At 37.0% G+C, this 15308-nt stretch overlaps 1 protein-coding gene across 2 annotated transcripts in view; it reads right to left on the bottom strand.

The window, feature by feature from the left end:
• LOC115240558 (RNA/RNP complex-1-interacting phosphatase-like) overlaps positions 1 to 15308 on the bottom strand; it is a 53734-nt gene that overhangs the window by 11550 nt on the left and 26876 nt on the right. For both annotated transcript variants that reach the window (XM_029815783.1, XM_029815782.1), the window contains exons 4-6: positions 15027 to 15058; positions 14059 to 14146; positions 11611 to 11690 (exon numbers count right to left, since the gene is read on the bottom strand). In XM_029815783.1, the coding sequence (XP_029671643.1) occupies positions 11611 to 11690; positions 14059 to 14146; positions 15027 to 15058 (200 nt within the window). The remainder of the gene's footprint in view (positions 1 to 11610; positions 11691 to 14058; positions 14147 to 15026; positions 15059 to 15308) is intronic.

The raw sequence follows: 15308 nt of genomic DNA on the forward strand, positions 1-15308 counted from the left end.
GACGCTCACGCGTCCCCGACGTGGATTAATAATAGCTGCAGCGGCGGCGATTTTTCAACGGGCAACACATTTCCCCTTTTGTCTCCTATAAACTTTACCGTGAACTTACTGAGGCGGCTTCTTTGTGATCTATGGGATGAAAGGCAAGGAGAAATGGAGAGACAAGAGAAAGAGATCTTTGAAACTTTGCAGATTCAGAGAGATAGGGTGGCGCTTATATAATAGTTTACGGGGGTGCAGCTATGCATCTCAGGTCGGCTCTCCTTCATCACCGTCGCAGAGAACAAGAGGAGGAGAGAGGGGAACGAATTTATTAACGAATTAAACCTGCTTTGACTGCTCGATAAATCATATATAAAAAAAAAATATTCACACACACACATACACACATATCCTTCTTGCATTCCTAAAAGAATTCCGGAAACATTGCCGATACACCGAATGCCACGTCACGTTTTAATAAAGATTGATGTCAATATGTAATATTAATTTATCAAATATTATATAAAAAATATAACATTATATAACGCGTATATAACAATTATCAATTTTTTAGATATTTTATCGATATGTAATAGTAAATATATTGCTATGCGGAGAGAAAGAGAGAGAAGATAATTCATTGCTATCAAAAATTTCACATCCAAATTTGATATCTTAGAATTAATTAATCATCTGAGAGATATTATTATATATAATACACAGAATATTCTTCTCCGGATAAGTTTGATAAATGTGCTAACATTTAGTTTCCAATGAAATGAGAATAGTGGTGACAAGCATAAAATAGTTTCAATCCCTGGGCTACGATAGACTTGGTTCTCCGAAAAGTTACTACGTTCATCATTGTACGGGGATTGGGTGGCCCAATTGTGGCGGTCTATAGAGGCTTAATAGGGCCGTTTTAGTGCCTTTGGTCCCTTTCAACTCCGAAACGGACTCCCTATACCGCCGATTAGGCTAACGCGATTATAAGCACTAAGTCATTCACGACTTGCCGACTGGTTTCGACCACCGTTCAATATCGATGGGTTACGAGGTGAGAAATATTTATAACCTGCGATGCCTGTTAACTCATAATGACTCTTGAAATAGGAGCGTCTCGTTGCTTGGGGAAGGGGAAGTGTGAATGCATTTAACTAAGATCGAAAACCGTATTCTTCTTATTAAAGAGTTGTCAAACATATATATACATATATCATAGCAATTGTAACAACCTGACGGAAAATTTATTGTCACACTAGTACATCATAATTAACGTACATGATGTAAGAGGAATTTACATTTACGGCTCATAGTTTACAGCACACTGTCGGCAAGGTCAGTGCAGGAAATAAAATAAATTTTCCGTATACGCGTATCAGTAGCAGAATAACGCACAACGTCGACTGCCATTCGTTCACACGGCCGCGCATTTATAATACTTGAAATATTCGTGGCGCGTCTTCCTCGTTTCAAGAACGTGACAGCACAATCACGGAGAAATGCATCTATCACAGGGGATGAAGGCGGAGTGGGCACGGCCTTCTCCAAGATGAAATATTGAAAGATAGCTGCCGGGGCTCCGCGTGCCGCGGCGCGGCGCCGCCGAAACGTGAAAAATGACGAGTGTTAAATCAATTTGACTTTCGGATTTGAATTACAGATTCGAGGCGAACGCGGAGGTGTCGTTGTACACGGCGTTTCGCACTCCACTCACAAATAGAAATTCCCCTTGAAGAATCCAATATCGGAAACCAGCTCTAGGATGATGATAATGATGATCGTCATCATCATCATCATCATCAGCGTCATCAGCGCGATGACCATATTTTCTATGCCGTCCTCTTCGGAAAATCAAAATCAAAAGATCTGACCCGCTATATGAGATGAATGGCCATCAATATTTATAAAACCAGTCATCCATCAGTGACAAACTCTACTCCAGAAATATTTTACCGCGTTACCCACTACGAATGCATAGGTTTACCGCACACATACATACATCCATATATGTATATATCGCATGTTTATCTTTTTATACAACGTCGCAAAATATCATTTATCTCCTTCCGATGCTGACTAACCAAATTGATTAATTCGATTACTAGCAAGTACCTCCGCTAAGTATAGTTCCGTCTCATTACGTCATATAATTTTGTACGTTTTTAATTTCTCGTGTGCTTTTCAATCTTTAATAATTAAAAAAGTTGATCCAGAACGGCATAGATTCTTCTACTATTTAATGCAAATATTATGATACAAAAAACATAACCGTTTGATTTTGTTATGTTTTTTGACAAGCTTACTAATTTTTAAATTTATGTTAATATATACGCGTCGCGCAATTACGATATATATTTTGAATAATTTCAGATTTATAAATAACTTTATGTAAGTATAATATATGCAACGTTTATGGCAATTATTAGCGCCTACCGTGAAAATCATGTGATATCCATAACCAAGGTGTTAATGGAACATGGGGTCTTACAATCTTCTCAAGTCTAAGCGACTTCGTCGCTAATTAACTACAGAGCCTATATCGAGATTATGTTGCCGATAACTCCGGCCGGTTTTACATAAACCATGAAAATCACGCGTGACGGACGCATCGGAGACATTCAACTGGAATAAAGTGAAGCGCCCGTGAAACCGCGAAATGACATTTATGGTAGCGCGATTGTCGGTCATAAGCGGTGTTCATTTGAATATCGCACGGTGTGTGGTCCTTCGCACGCGCCCACTGTACTATGTGCTCGCGATCGTTGCGTGCGTGCGTGCGTGCGTGTATGTAACTTTACCGTGAGATCACGATGAGGCTATGTTCATGCTATGAGGACGATGCGATTGCGTAACACGACGCGCTATCTAAAAAGTTCATCGTCGCCCGCGTCGCTATTAAAAAATCTAAATAGATATCACGTTACAATTGTCGTTCAACGAGACAATGATAAATAAATACATCATGGCGCTTATAAATTTCTTCAGCATGCAGACGCGCCTTGATTATCATCCGATTAAACATATAAAACTTCCGTTACGCGAACGATTTTTTATCCCAGCATATTTCGTTTGGCGAATGCAAAAAATGATCGAAATGTAAAAGAGAAAACATAAAAAAGTATCATCACGGATGTTCAATAGAGTCAAAGGCAATGTGCTAGTCAACAGTGTCAGATAGCTTTATTCCTCGAGCGATTCATACCTCACGCCAACATAGGTAAATGAGAAGTTTTATTTAACTTGGCCTCAGATCTTTTAATTATTCATTTTATTCAGCCAAGCAATATATTTTTAGTTTATTATTCTCGCTTTTCTATACAATCTCGACGTAATGGAAATCTTTTGCCTCGTTATTTCATTCTGTTATGTATTGATAATCTCAAAACGCAAATTTTTTACTCAAACTTTGATTTATAAAAATATGTATTTATACACACACATATACACATTGCTCTATATCGTGAAGAATGATGAGAAAGATAATCGATAGTCACTGATCGACAGACGCTATCATGTAAGCCTGTAATCGACGTAATTCTTTAAATTGAGTAAAAAAAAATTTTTCGGCAATATTTTCAAAATTACAATATACGTGTTTGTTGAGAATTGCGCAAGATAAACAACTATGTGTACTTGCGATCAGAATAATCCCGTTACGGAAGAATATCATACTGCATTTTCCGATTTTGAGACGTATATAACCTAAATTATCGATGTTTTTACGATCAAAGCGAAAAATTGCCTCCATTTATTGAGGATATATTGGAAATCTTATAAACTTCAGATCAACTCCAGAAGAGTGGCGTACGTCGACACGATATTATGAGGGAGATATTGCACCAGAATACACGCCGACTCCATCACGGAGAATTCCACGACGAGATTTTTCACGTGCTATTCCACGAAACCATATGAGAAGTACACGTGGAATTGATCTCACAACTGGAGTGGCCGTTGTTCCACGACGAATCGATTGTAAGCACAAAACTCGCGTATAATCAGACGAATAACACGCACACTCTCTCCTCTCTCTTTTTCCCTCTAGAATTCTCTCTATATTATACAAATATAACAAGATATATAATGCGAAATATGATTGAGTAGATAAACTCTGTTGAGATTAATTTAAAATAAGATTAATGAATATAATATTATTTCTAACTCATCATTTTTACTTTTTTATTATATAATCAATTTATTATAATATCAATTTTAATCAATTTATTATAATATCAATTTTGCTTTTTTATTATATATGTTACGCTGAAATTCACTGAAATAGCACTATATCAGCCTAAGAACAAGTCTTTTCGATGACACAAACCATCATATTTATTATAGTAATTTATATAAAGCTGTTATATGTTATGGGATATTTTAATGCATAGTTGCTGCTTCTATGCTTATCTTTATTTTTGATTACAAAACTGCTGCAAACTCGCACGCTTCAAACTATTTAATTAAACATACTACATCTAATTTAATCAAATCTTTCTATTCAGTCGACGCCGTGTCAGACGTCGAGGATTTTGACGACGAAGAAGATTTAGGGCGTAAGTTGCACCAATTGCGTTACGATTTATACGTGTTACATTCAAACATTCGAATAATTCATTCAATATCGTTGCCCCTTCTCTAGAGCTGGCAAGAGAAACGTTAGAACGATTGAGAAGCGCGGCACAGCATCCAACTTACGTTCCAGAATCGACTGTTGCTCCTGGAACGTATAGAGTGAGACGCACAAGAGCGACGCAATATCCAATAGAATACAGAAGGCAATATGCACCGAGAATGACGAGAGTTACTCCTTGCGGAAAATGTTTAAGAGTAAGCGATTTAATGCATCTTTCTATTTGCGATATACAGAACTATCTATAAATTTAATACGTCTCGATCAAATAAGAGAAACGAATATATTTTTGAATTTGATTTATAAAATTCGGTATTCTGAGAATGTTTCTGATCAAGTTTCTTGGAAATGAAGTATGTAGCCATCTCTCGATTAGAGTTGACCTAGAGCTAGGTTTCTTACCGTTCCAAGCGCAGTTTTGGCTGCCCTTTCTTCCGCTCATAAATTCGTTTTCTCTGATTTTTATTCATGTCTACACTTCGCATCAATCTTTCTTTCGTTGCCCTACATTTAAACGAGAAGACGAAGAAAATCTTTAGCTAATGTAGCAATTAAATCTATTATAAATGCGACTATTTATAAATTTTCTTAAAATATCCATAAATTATTATAGATATTCGATGATTAGCAATATTCAACTAAAATCACTAATGTACAAATCTTATTTCTTTAACAGATGTAAAGACATTGAAGTAACAATGAAATGCAATCGACGGATTTACACAAGTATGTGCATCCATACTTCTTTGCATTTTTACACTTTAGACACAGCATATTTCATTTATTTGTAAATATTATCGCGAATAAGCACATCATTATTATTCAGGTATAGCAACATCCGCATGATACGCGCAAAAAGTAGAGAAAATCCTTGAAGAGAAGAAGAACGCGACGTTTAATTACAATGAAATGAATGTCTTGTTTCGCGTTCGTCGAAATTCACGGCCGCGAATTGTGTTTTTACACAAGTATACATGGACCAGCGAAGGTGGCCTATCGTTGGACGTGAGATCGTGTTTGAGAATGTTTAATGCATGTACCGCGCGGTCGTAGGTAGGTAGATGAACGGTTATCCGATGTTTGTATGGCTATACTCCCAGCACGGATCCCGGAACCCCGAAGATATCGTAGAAGTACTGCGCAAACACTCTGACTGACTGTTTCTCAATCAGAGTCGCGTACGGAAGACGCACGGTTATAGCAACACTCGGTACACGCTTGTTTTCACGGTCATTCCATCTTTTCCAAGTGCGCAATTTGTCATCATATAAAGCATATATCTTTTAAATGCATTCAATGTTAAACATGCAATTATATAGCTCCATTTCGAACCGAATGTATTCAGTTAATAACCGCAGAAATTTATCAAAGATAACATTTATCATAGAATTTACGATCAGAAATATATTTTGATGATGACTCAGAAAATTGAAAATTATCATATATATGCTTTAAAAAATAACAAAAAAGAAACCGAACCTGGATGCACTCTTATACAAATTTGATGTCGCGTTTTTTAAATTGGTTTCTAAACATATATCTAGATGCAATTAAGTACAAAATAAAATTTCTTTGAAAATGAAGTATAATTAAACTTAATTTAAAAAAATAAGATTTTGTCATTTTTATACTCGAAGATTGATGATAGATAGTCAATAATATTGAATATTAAATAACTCAGTGACTAAGTTTGAGTCCTCGTTGAGGAGAAAATTAACATTAATGCATGCATACTTATGCTCTATACGTGATACTGATCGAGAATGGTTAATCGATTCGTTGAATCCTCAAGAAGTTTACTCGGTATTTTACGCGAAATCGCCTTTGCACTATTACCTCATATCGCACGAAGAACGACGAGGAGGAGGCGCGTGCACGCAAAGACGCGAAGTGGTGGCGAATTTACGTAATGAAGCGATCGCCCGGGTGGTCCCGAGCGTGAGACGCGCGTACGCACGTTCCTTTCGTACCGTCTCGACGCGAGACGCTTGCCAAGGTGGAGAGAACAAAGAGAGGCGAGAGAGCAGGAATCTCTCTTGCTCCTCGAGGACGACTTGTAGCTCCGGCGTCATCGTGCTCGTCGGGTCGCCGCGAGCCGAATTAACGGCACCGGAAATATGAAGCAACGTTGCACGCGCTTGGACGCATTATACGGATGGGAGAGAAACGCTCGCGTACGATTTTACCACCCACAATCACTTGCCAAAACATGCCTCTCCCGTGATCTCCGCGCTCCGTCAGGGCACCGGCCCCGAGACGCCGCACGTCAGATTATTTGAGATGGGTTCGCCCCGGGCGCTAAAGGAACCAATCGACGATCTTTCAGAGAAACATCGTCGGCATTTATGTTCGCGCGATCTTCGGAGATTACCTCTTTCCTTTTTAGCGAGATATAGATTTCCTGCGTTGAAAACTTGCAGAAAGTTTAAACTTTTATTGTTAATTTAAAAGATAAGCGCAGGATATATACAGTATTTTAAAATTGTCAGCTATAATTCTTGATTGATAATTAAATGCGATTTAATAATGTATATTGCCATATATACATATATATTACGGAAACTAGATATATTTTCTACGATAATAGTATTTATTCATAAAACTAAAAAAGTTTCAGTTTTTTTAAATGGTTTCCCTTGTATTCCACGAGTATCGCGAAAGAATATCTTATCACGCTTGCAAAATATATACGCAACATCCTGCAATACAAGACAGAGAACATGTGGAAACTTATGTTCGATGTCCTTGCGAATAAAGACGTCTGTTGTACACCCACGTTTCTCGCACATTCGCGTGTACTCGTTTTAAGCTCATAGTACATTCTTCGATCGTATTTAATCAGATCACCGACACACATCACAATACAAATGTTATAATATATGAACCTACTATCTTATAAGTATTCTTCTGATTTTTATTTTAAAGGTATAAATATCTTTTTTAAATTTAAAGTATAAATAATATTTTTAAATTAAAGTATATATAAAATTAACAATTTCATATTAAACAACTTTTATTTAAAAAAGTTTAACAGATATAAATTCGAATTTTTTTAATCAAAAACTTAACTTTATATCATTAACTTAATATTTTCTATCAAATATTATTTTGTAATAATATCATGTAACCATCTTGTTTTATTTTCAATTAATTGAGCACATAAATTCTAGAATAAGTTAAATTTTGATCGTTTACGCTTTTCAAATGAAATATTACAGCGCATTTAATAGATGTTAAATGGAATCTCATTTCTATTAAAACAAGTGAATGAATCAGTATCTATCTCGTGAACATACGTAACAAAATATAGATATGAGGAACTGGCAAAGCATAGAGAGAGAGAGAGTCCAGAATCGTCAAGAAAATAACAATGGGACGGCCGGCGCGTTGGATGCGAAGGTGGAGAGTTGACAACGTTGATGAATATAGTCGGGTGCAGCATAAATCGACCTGTGCACAGTCTTATGCACCACGAGTACAAGGAACCCGAGCCAGTGCTGCAGCTCGGAAGTCCTCACATCAGATTCGCGTTGCATGTGCTTATGTTTCAATTAACATCGCGTTTCACGTGAAATTGCTTAATTCAGCGCGCATGCGGCTAACGAGCCGCTATCAACGTGATTATCGTCGGTAACTAGCTCCCGTTTACGGAACAAACGTAATCAAATATGCGTGTTGTTCGTGGATGCCCATTAATTTTTTAAAGATAGTAACGTTAACAAACTATTTATACACGTATACTTAATTATAAAGTTATATTATTTAATTTTTAATGAAAACTATACGTTTATTAGTCATTTATACGTATCATAATTTAATAATTATACGATAAAATAACTCTCAATAATTGAATAATATTTGAATGATATATGTGTATAATTCATGTCTCTACGTTATTTGTTTTTATTAATTTTATTAATTTTCCAATCAGATAAATCAATTATTGAATAAACGCATTTGTTACCATGAATTCAGTTAGCCGGCCCCACTCGAGATGTGCAATTAACTACGTCAAATTTAAGATTCCGTCGCGAGCGAGCGTAATCACGTGTCGGTTTTTTTTTTCTCACGATTTCTCCTTTAATCGCCAACTATTAATCCTGCAGGCACAGCGCTGCGAAATAAGGAAACGTCGTTTACCTTCCGAATACCATTTTCGAACGGCGCGCATCGGCGCCTGCTATAAAGATATTTTTAGCATGCTCGCGGTGTTTCGTAGACACATTCGCGAGGACATCCTTGAGGCAAAGGATCAACACCTTCGATCTTCCGGATGCGCGAAAAACCAGAGATTCCGTCCGGCATAAGTCAACGTTACTATCTGATAAATTCCATCGATACGAGCATTGCGACCTCCGAAGGGTCGACTAAAGCTAAGTAAAATAAAGATCGAAGAGAGATCAAAGACAAAATAATCTCCACCTTCCTGATTTGCGTCCATGTCGGTTTAGTTTAGCTCGCTTGTCCCATCTCGTCGTCCCGTCCATCTCCGCGCTTTCGTCAAAGTTCAAGGATATCTAGGATATTAAGTGGCGCCTAGTTTTCACCTACTCCGTACCCTCTCCCCCTTACTTCATCTCTCTCTTTTTCTCTTTCTCCCTCATTTTGGCCGCGGCAGCGCCGGTAACCGATCCGATCCTATCAAGGATGCAGTTAATTACACGTCGCGCAACAGCCGAGCCACAAAGCCATCAGGACTCGCTCAAAGAGATCAACAAAAGAGTAGTATGCCGGGACCAGACGATAGGCTATTCGCATACCTGCCGGCTATTAACCGTTGATGCGAATCACCGTTTTATCCTCGAATTATACAAATCGGGCCGCGTCCTTTGTGCGGGCCGATCGACGACCGAGAAAGAAAAGCGAGACACTGGGTGATCGCGGAAGGTCGTGCTTTGACCCGCTCGGCCGGATGAACCGTTCAATATCGTTTCTCTTTATTAAGAAAATATCTCGTATATTTATTATGTCTCCCGTTCAGTCGAACAAGTAAATAGTATTTAATGCGACGCGACGTTGTTAAGAGCGCGCGCGTGTCACGTTTTTCGCGCGCTGCACTTACGAGAATGTTATTTTTAGTAGCGCTCATGCCGCGAGAAATAATCGCGTCGAATATCGCCGTGAAATGTCTATATTTCTCCGCGAACGCAAACACTTCCCAACCCTTGAGAGACATGATAATTAATACCTTCATTACCGTAATAATAAATAGTTTTTATATCTCATAAGAAATCGTCGCGTTAATTGCAGCACTCGAGCATTGCTTTTTCCTGATCGTATAATGCAGTTCTTACACATTAACCGATTATATAGTACTAACAATAAAAGATATATTTTGCATGCACATGATAACGGAGAGAGAAAGAGAAAGAATGAAAGGAAGAAAAAAAAATAAGAAGACGGAAGACGAGTAAGAGTATAGCGCACAATATTCGGTAAATCATTGGACGTTTACTGCAGTTAATTAGTCGACTGACCGGCCCCATCAGGCGGTTTTGCATATATCGTTTGAAGAAAAGCCACACGCGTGCGTGTGATGGCGCCGTGCAAAGGTTAATATGCGTCCTCATCTCACACGAGCAAAGTATTGGATGTTATCTTGAACATCGTAGAAATTTCGAGAATTTTATTAAGCCTCTTCCGACTACCTGACGATCATTAGATGAGGATTTTAATAATTGCGCTTTCTCTTTTTATATCGTAAAATCTTATATATATATATCGTGATCAATTAAGTAAAGAAATAAGATTATTCATATAACGTATATATTAATATTCTGTCATTATAGCTATATTTATATGTATTTTTTTATTAAACGTAAGAAGACAATTTTATAAAACCAAAAATATATTTTCTCTCTCTCCATCTCTATTTCCCTTTTAAATAATTTTTTAAATAAAAAATAAATATATTTTAAAAATGTAATATCTTGTTATAAACCTAAATATAAAACTCTGGAATTTAAATTCATTATCATAAACATGTATTATTAAAAGTTTTAATAAAAACGCATCTTTTTAATGATTAAAAAGAATTATTGAAAGGATGCTTAATGTCACTATATATTTTCTTACATCGCAGATGATATATAAACTTTTAAAGATGCGAAAATGTACGACTGAAAATAATTCCATTGTTTGAGAAACCGCATCTACGCAGCATATTAAACGCGGAAGTTGCATCATCGTTTGACAATAATTAGCTGAACAGAACAAAAATTGTCGTGATATCAGTCTCATCGTGCAAGGTAGATCGTAACTAAACTCATTACTCGATGCAATATGAACTAAGGTATTCCGGACACTGTAACACGATTCGCTATATAGCGCGTATTTTACGACTTAAATTAGCGGACGAAAAAATCGAGAGAGAAAGAGAGAGAAAGAAGCGATAAATTTCTGATGCGATACTCGCTCCTGATTTCTCGAACGTTCAGACATAAAAAACAGTACACACTGAACTTTCTTGTTAAATTAACACATGATTTGCAGACAGAATGATTAATCGGCCGTCACTTGCGCTATACGAATCTCATGTTGATCAATCACCGATCGCTACGAGATGGAGATAATAAACGTAAAATACAATCGGCATTAAGTTAAAGATTAATTTAAGCCGTACTAAAAAAGTTTATATGTTATATCTTGCCTTTAAATCGGTTAAATTACTTACGAAACCCATCACAGTTTGATGGAAAACCATTCTGTGTAAAAATAATTATTTCTTATAGTAGAAAAAATGATCTTTCTAGATTTTAGCCAGTTTAGAATATATTGCGATATAAAAAATTCTGAGATTAAACTATCGCAAGAAATTTGCAATGTTTTCAAAGACATATTCTAAACAGTGTTTTTGCGCGACTGACAATATCATTATATATATATATATATTCTTTAAGCCAATATAAATGTCTCATTCAGAGAATAAATAAAATAATATGCCGTATTGATTACAAAGGCATTCAGTATTTGAAATAACAGACAATTTTACTTACTCTTTAATTAAATCCATAGGCGGCACTTTTCTTCCTGGTATAGCAATCTTCTCGTATTTAACACCAGCATTTGTAAATTCCTAAAACAGAGACGTCAACAACATAAACAATCGCATGCATATTGTTACGTAACAAAAGCAGAATGTTCGCCGTCGCATGAAACAGAGATGCATTAATTGAGTACGAGAGAACTATAATTTGATCGGCTAAGCTATTGTCATGTTAAACCGCCCCGGAGTACTCATTAGCATCACTAATTATCACACATAAAACCGTCAATTACAAACAATGCGAGTAATCATATGTCTCTGAATGCGAGCACGTCATCTGAGTGTGATGTAAACCGAACGTCAGTAAACCGAAACAATTGATCGTTACAAAGCTTGCAAGGGCGGAAAGGAAATATACGACAGTAATCGACACGAATGAAAGCAAGATTCACAGTCATTCGCATCTCGGAAAATACTCCTTGGCACAAGTGTGTTCACCTGGAGGCAACACTGAATGTTACATATTCATAAATCTCTCTATTATCTATCCCTAATCAGTGTTCCTAAACCTGAAATGCACTATTAATAAATCTAAACGAGAAACAAATAAATAAAATGTAAAATAATGCTAAAATAAAAAATAAATTATCGCAAAAAATATACAAATAATATCTAAATAATCAAAATCAAATAATAATATAAAAATTAATGTGCACGTGTCGTATAATGTATTGACATTTACTGACTTTAGTTATTAAAAAAATATAACTTAACAAGAACAACGAGAATGTATAGTTCTAACTCGTTATGAACGATATCAGATAACAGTTACCACTAGTTTCTCCACCCTGATGACAGATCACGTCATAATAATCAATCTTTTTGACTTTGCTTTTAGCGAAATATTAGAAACTCAATCCTCGTGATCGTGCAGTATTGCTCTTAATGGTTATCTCGAAGCTATTTTCTTTTCTCCTTCCGTCAATAATGCACAAGAAATTCTTTCACACGCTCAGGAGCATCTCTAGTTTTTAATCTCAACAAAAGCAAAGTTAAGTTATAACAATTTAAACAAGACATTTAATCTTGAAAGTGTATATGTCACGATATTTCGTGATGAAAATTTTATTTATACATTCTTTAATATCTTTATATAGAAAAAACCTCATCACATATCTAATGCAGTTTATATATCCTATAGCATATCTAAAAAAAAAAAAAAATAAGGTATGAAAATCGGCGTGCATTATATACACAAAATTAAGAGAGTTAGAGCCACATCTGATACCGATGATAAAATCTTCATCGGGATATGCAAGATCCTTTGTCTTATAATCTTGTTTTCTCTCGTGACATCTACCACAAACAGGAAAATTAAAGGATCGGCTAAGCGCTTCATTATATATGTATAATGCGCTCTAATTAGGCGTGGGCGACACCGAAAGATCTCTCTGTTAATTATCGTTGCCCCGCAGCGCTATTGATGTTTACGGTGCGGCGTTTGTGTGTAATGTTTTTAAAACATATATCCCCTTAGTGAGATTCCCCTCGCGTGGCAAATGGCTGTCCAAACGTCGGCGAAGTCGGGACAAAAAGCAGAAGATGGAGCGACCGAACCGACTCTACGACTTATTAATATAATTGATCGGTCTTCGGTCCTGACAGCTCTGACCCAGAAAACACCGCGGACATATTCTCGCTTGCTCGACACACCGCCGGCTCAAACCAGCGATCAGTCAGCCAATCGAGAGTCGCTGGCAGCCGATTATTCCAAAAATCTAATAATAAGTTCATTAGCTCGCGGCTCCTCTACTCTCGCCACAAATTAGTTGGGCCGCTCTCGAGCATTCTTAAATCAAGAAACTGATCCCGATGCGATATTAATAAGTCGGAGCGAGAGTAAAGAAGGGCAGGTGAAGCGGAGGAGGAAAGAAAAATATGATAGACAAATGGAGATAATGCAGACAGTTAAACCGTAAAGTTCGAGGAGGAGAGAGAAGAGAATCTGTATATCAGCTCGCGATCAAGGAATGCAGCAGGTGACAGCTTGCGAGAGAGTGAAAAGAGAAGATGTTTCTTGTCTCGAGTTACTGAAAGGTAAGGAAGTACGTGCATAAACATAGCGAATTACGGCTTGAAATTCGAACGGTACGCAATATGTTTTCGCATTAACTTTGCGTGGCAATATCAGTATTATTTCATCAGACAATATTGCCTGCATATCACCCCTTTTTAATCGCATACAACGATCTCAATTTATTTACGTTATATGTTATATGTGTTATGCATTATCCAAAAATATTTATTTTAAAAGCAACGCAACTATCAATAGATTAATTACTGAAAATATAAAAATGTCACTATTGCTCACAAGTGGATAAACATTTGATTTTTATACACAACTATTTTTAAAAAACATTCAATAGTAATTTTAAAAAATTTCGGCTTTATCACTTACCTTTTTATCATAGTAGCGACACGTGTTTGTCAGATCGATGATATACTTGAGACGGGGAAACGATTCCAGCAATATTGTCGTCGTAAATCTGCAACAATGAATATGGCCAGATTATAATACGTGCTGAATGGTATTTCGATTTATCGATCGCTCGTAAAATCGTTGCGCTACTTGAATCGTAAAATATAAACATGACGTCTTCCTTCGCTCGCGTAGATGAGAGAAGATAGGAAGATCTAATCGACTGAGATGGCGTATACAGGGAGATGCCTTTCAAGGGGCGCGATCTATACGACTGAATGATATATTAAGGGAAGCGAAGAATCTAAGGTTCCAAGCAAAAGGGATCGGATTAGGCGGGGGTGTCGGCCCAAATAGTTTCACCATCCCTTTCGATATATCAAAACCTGAGAGACGTACCAGGTGCATGCATACGTGCGTGCGAGCATGCGTAGATACGGAAACGAGCCTGTTTCGAACCAACGATTCCCCATAAATAAACAACCCTCGTTCGTGTACGCGCGCTGAGATGTTATTAAAAAAAGCTCCCGGTGAAATTTATTGGGATACGAGTCGATTTAAAAGCTATTAACGGCGAGCTAATGTGATCCTTTAGATTTATGTAACTGACCAAGTGAGAAGTATCGCGTCTTCGAGGGCGCACCACTATAATCATTGCTATAATTTTTATGAATGACGCGATTTATCAACGAACGAGTGTACAACTATTTCTTTTTTTCTTCTTTCTTTCTTTTCGCGCATCGAGTTACCACGGCGCGACATCGCTCCGTCCATCTCGCTAATGTGCTTTAGTACGTTCATGCATCATCCCCTGTCTGCCAGGAGAGAAATTCTGCACCGTGATACAAACGCAAGTGCAGATATTTGCGGAATAAAAGAGAAGCAAGCGGCCATGGTGTTTACACGAGGTCTGTCTTATCCGAATGACAAGTCATGCCGATACTTACCGTTCCTGCGGCTGTAGATTCTTCGCTATAGCCTGAAACAAAAAGAAAACAACACTCATCACCGAGGAAACGCCACGAGAAATAATTAATAGCAAACTTAGCGGTAACCGCAACTACATAGTGCTTCGGAAGAAACTTTAAATAGCGTCTATGAACGACTTCATCTCCGTAATCCGTTAACCATCGCTGTATATCTACGTTTCATGGGACCTGCACAACACGCAAGTCATCTTCAATTTCTCGTTAATTAAACGAAATTAATTAAATAGCGCGAGCTTAATA

Source organism: Formica exsecta, unplaced genomic scaffold (genome assembly GCF_003651465.1).
Source record: "Formica exsecta isolate Colony F162 unplaced genomic scaffold, ASM365146v1 scaffold442, whole genome shotgun sequence".
Taxonomy (NCBI): Eukaryota; Metazoa; Arthropoda; class Insecta; order Hymenoptera; family Formicidae; genus Formica; species Formica exsecta.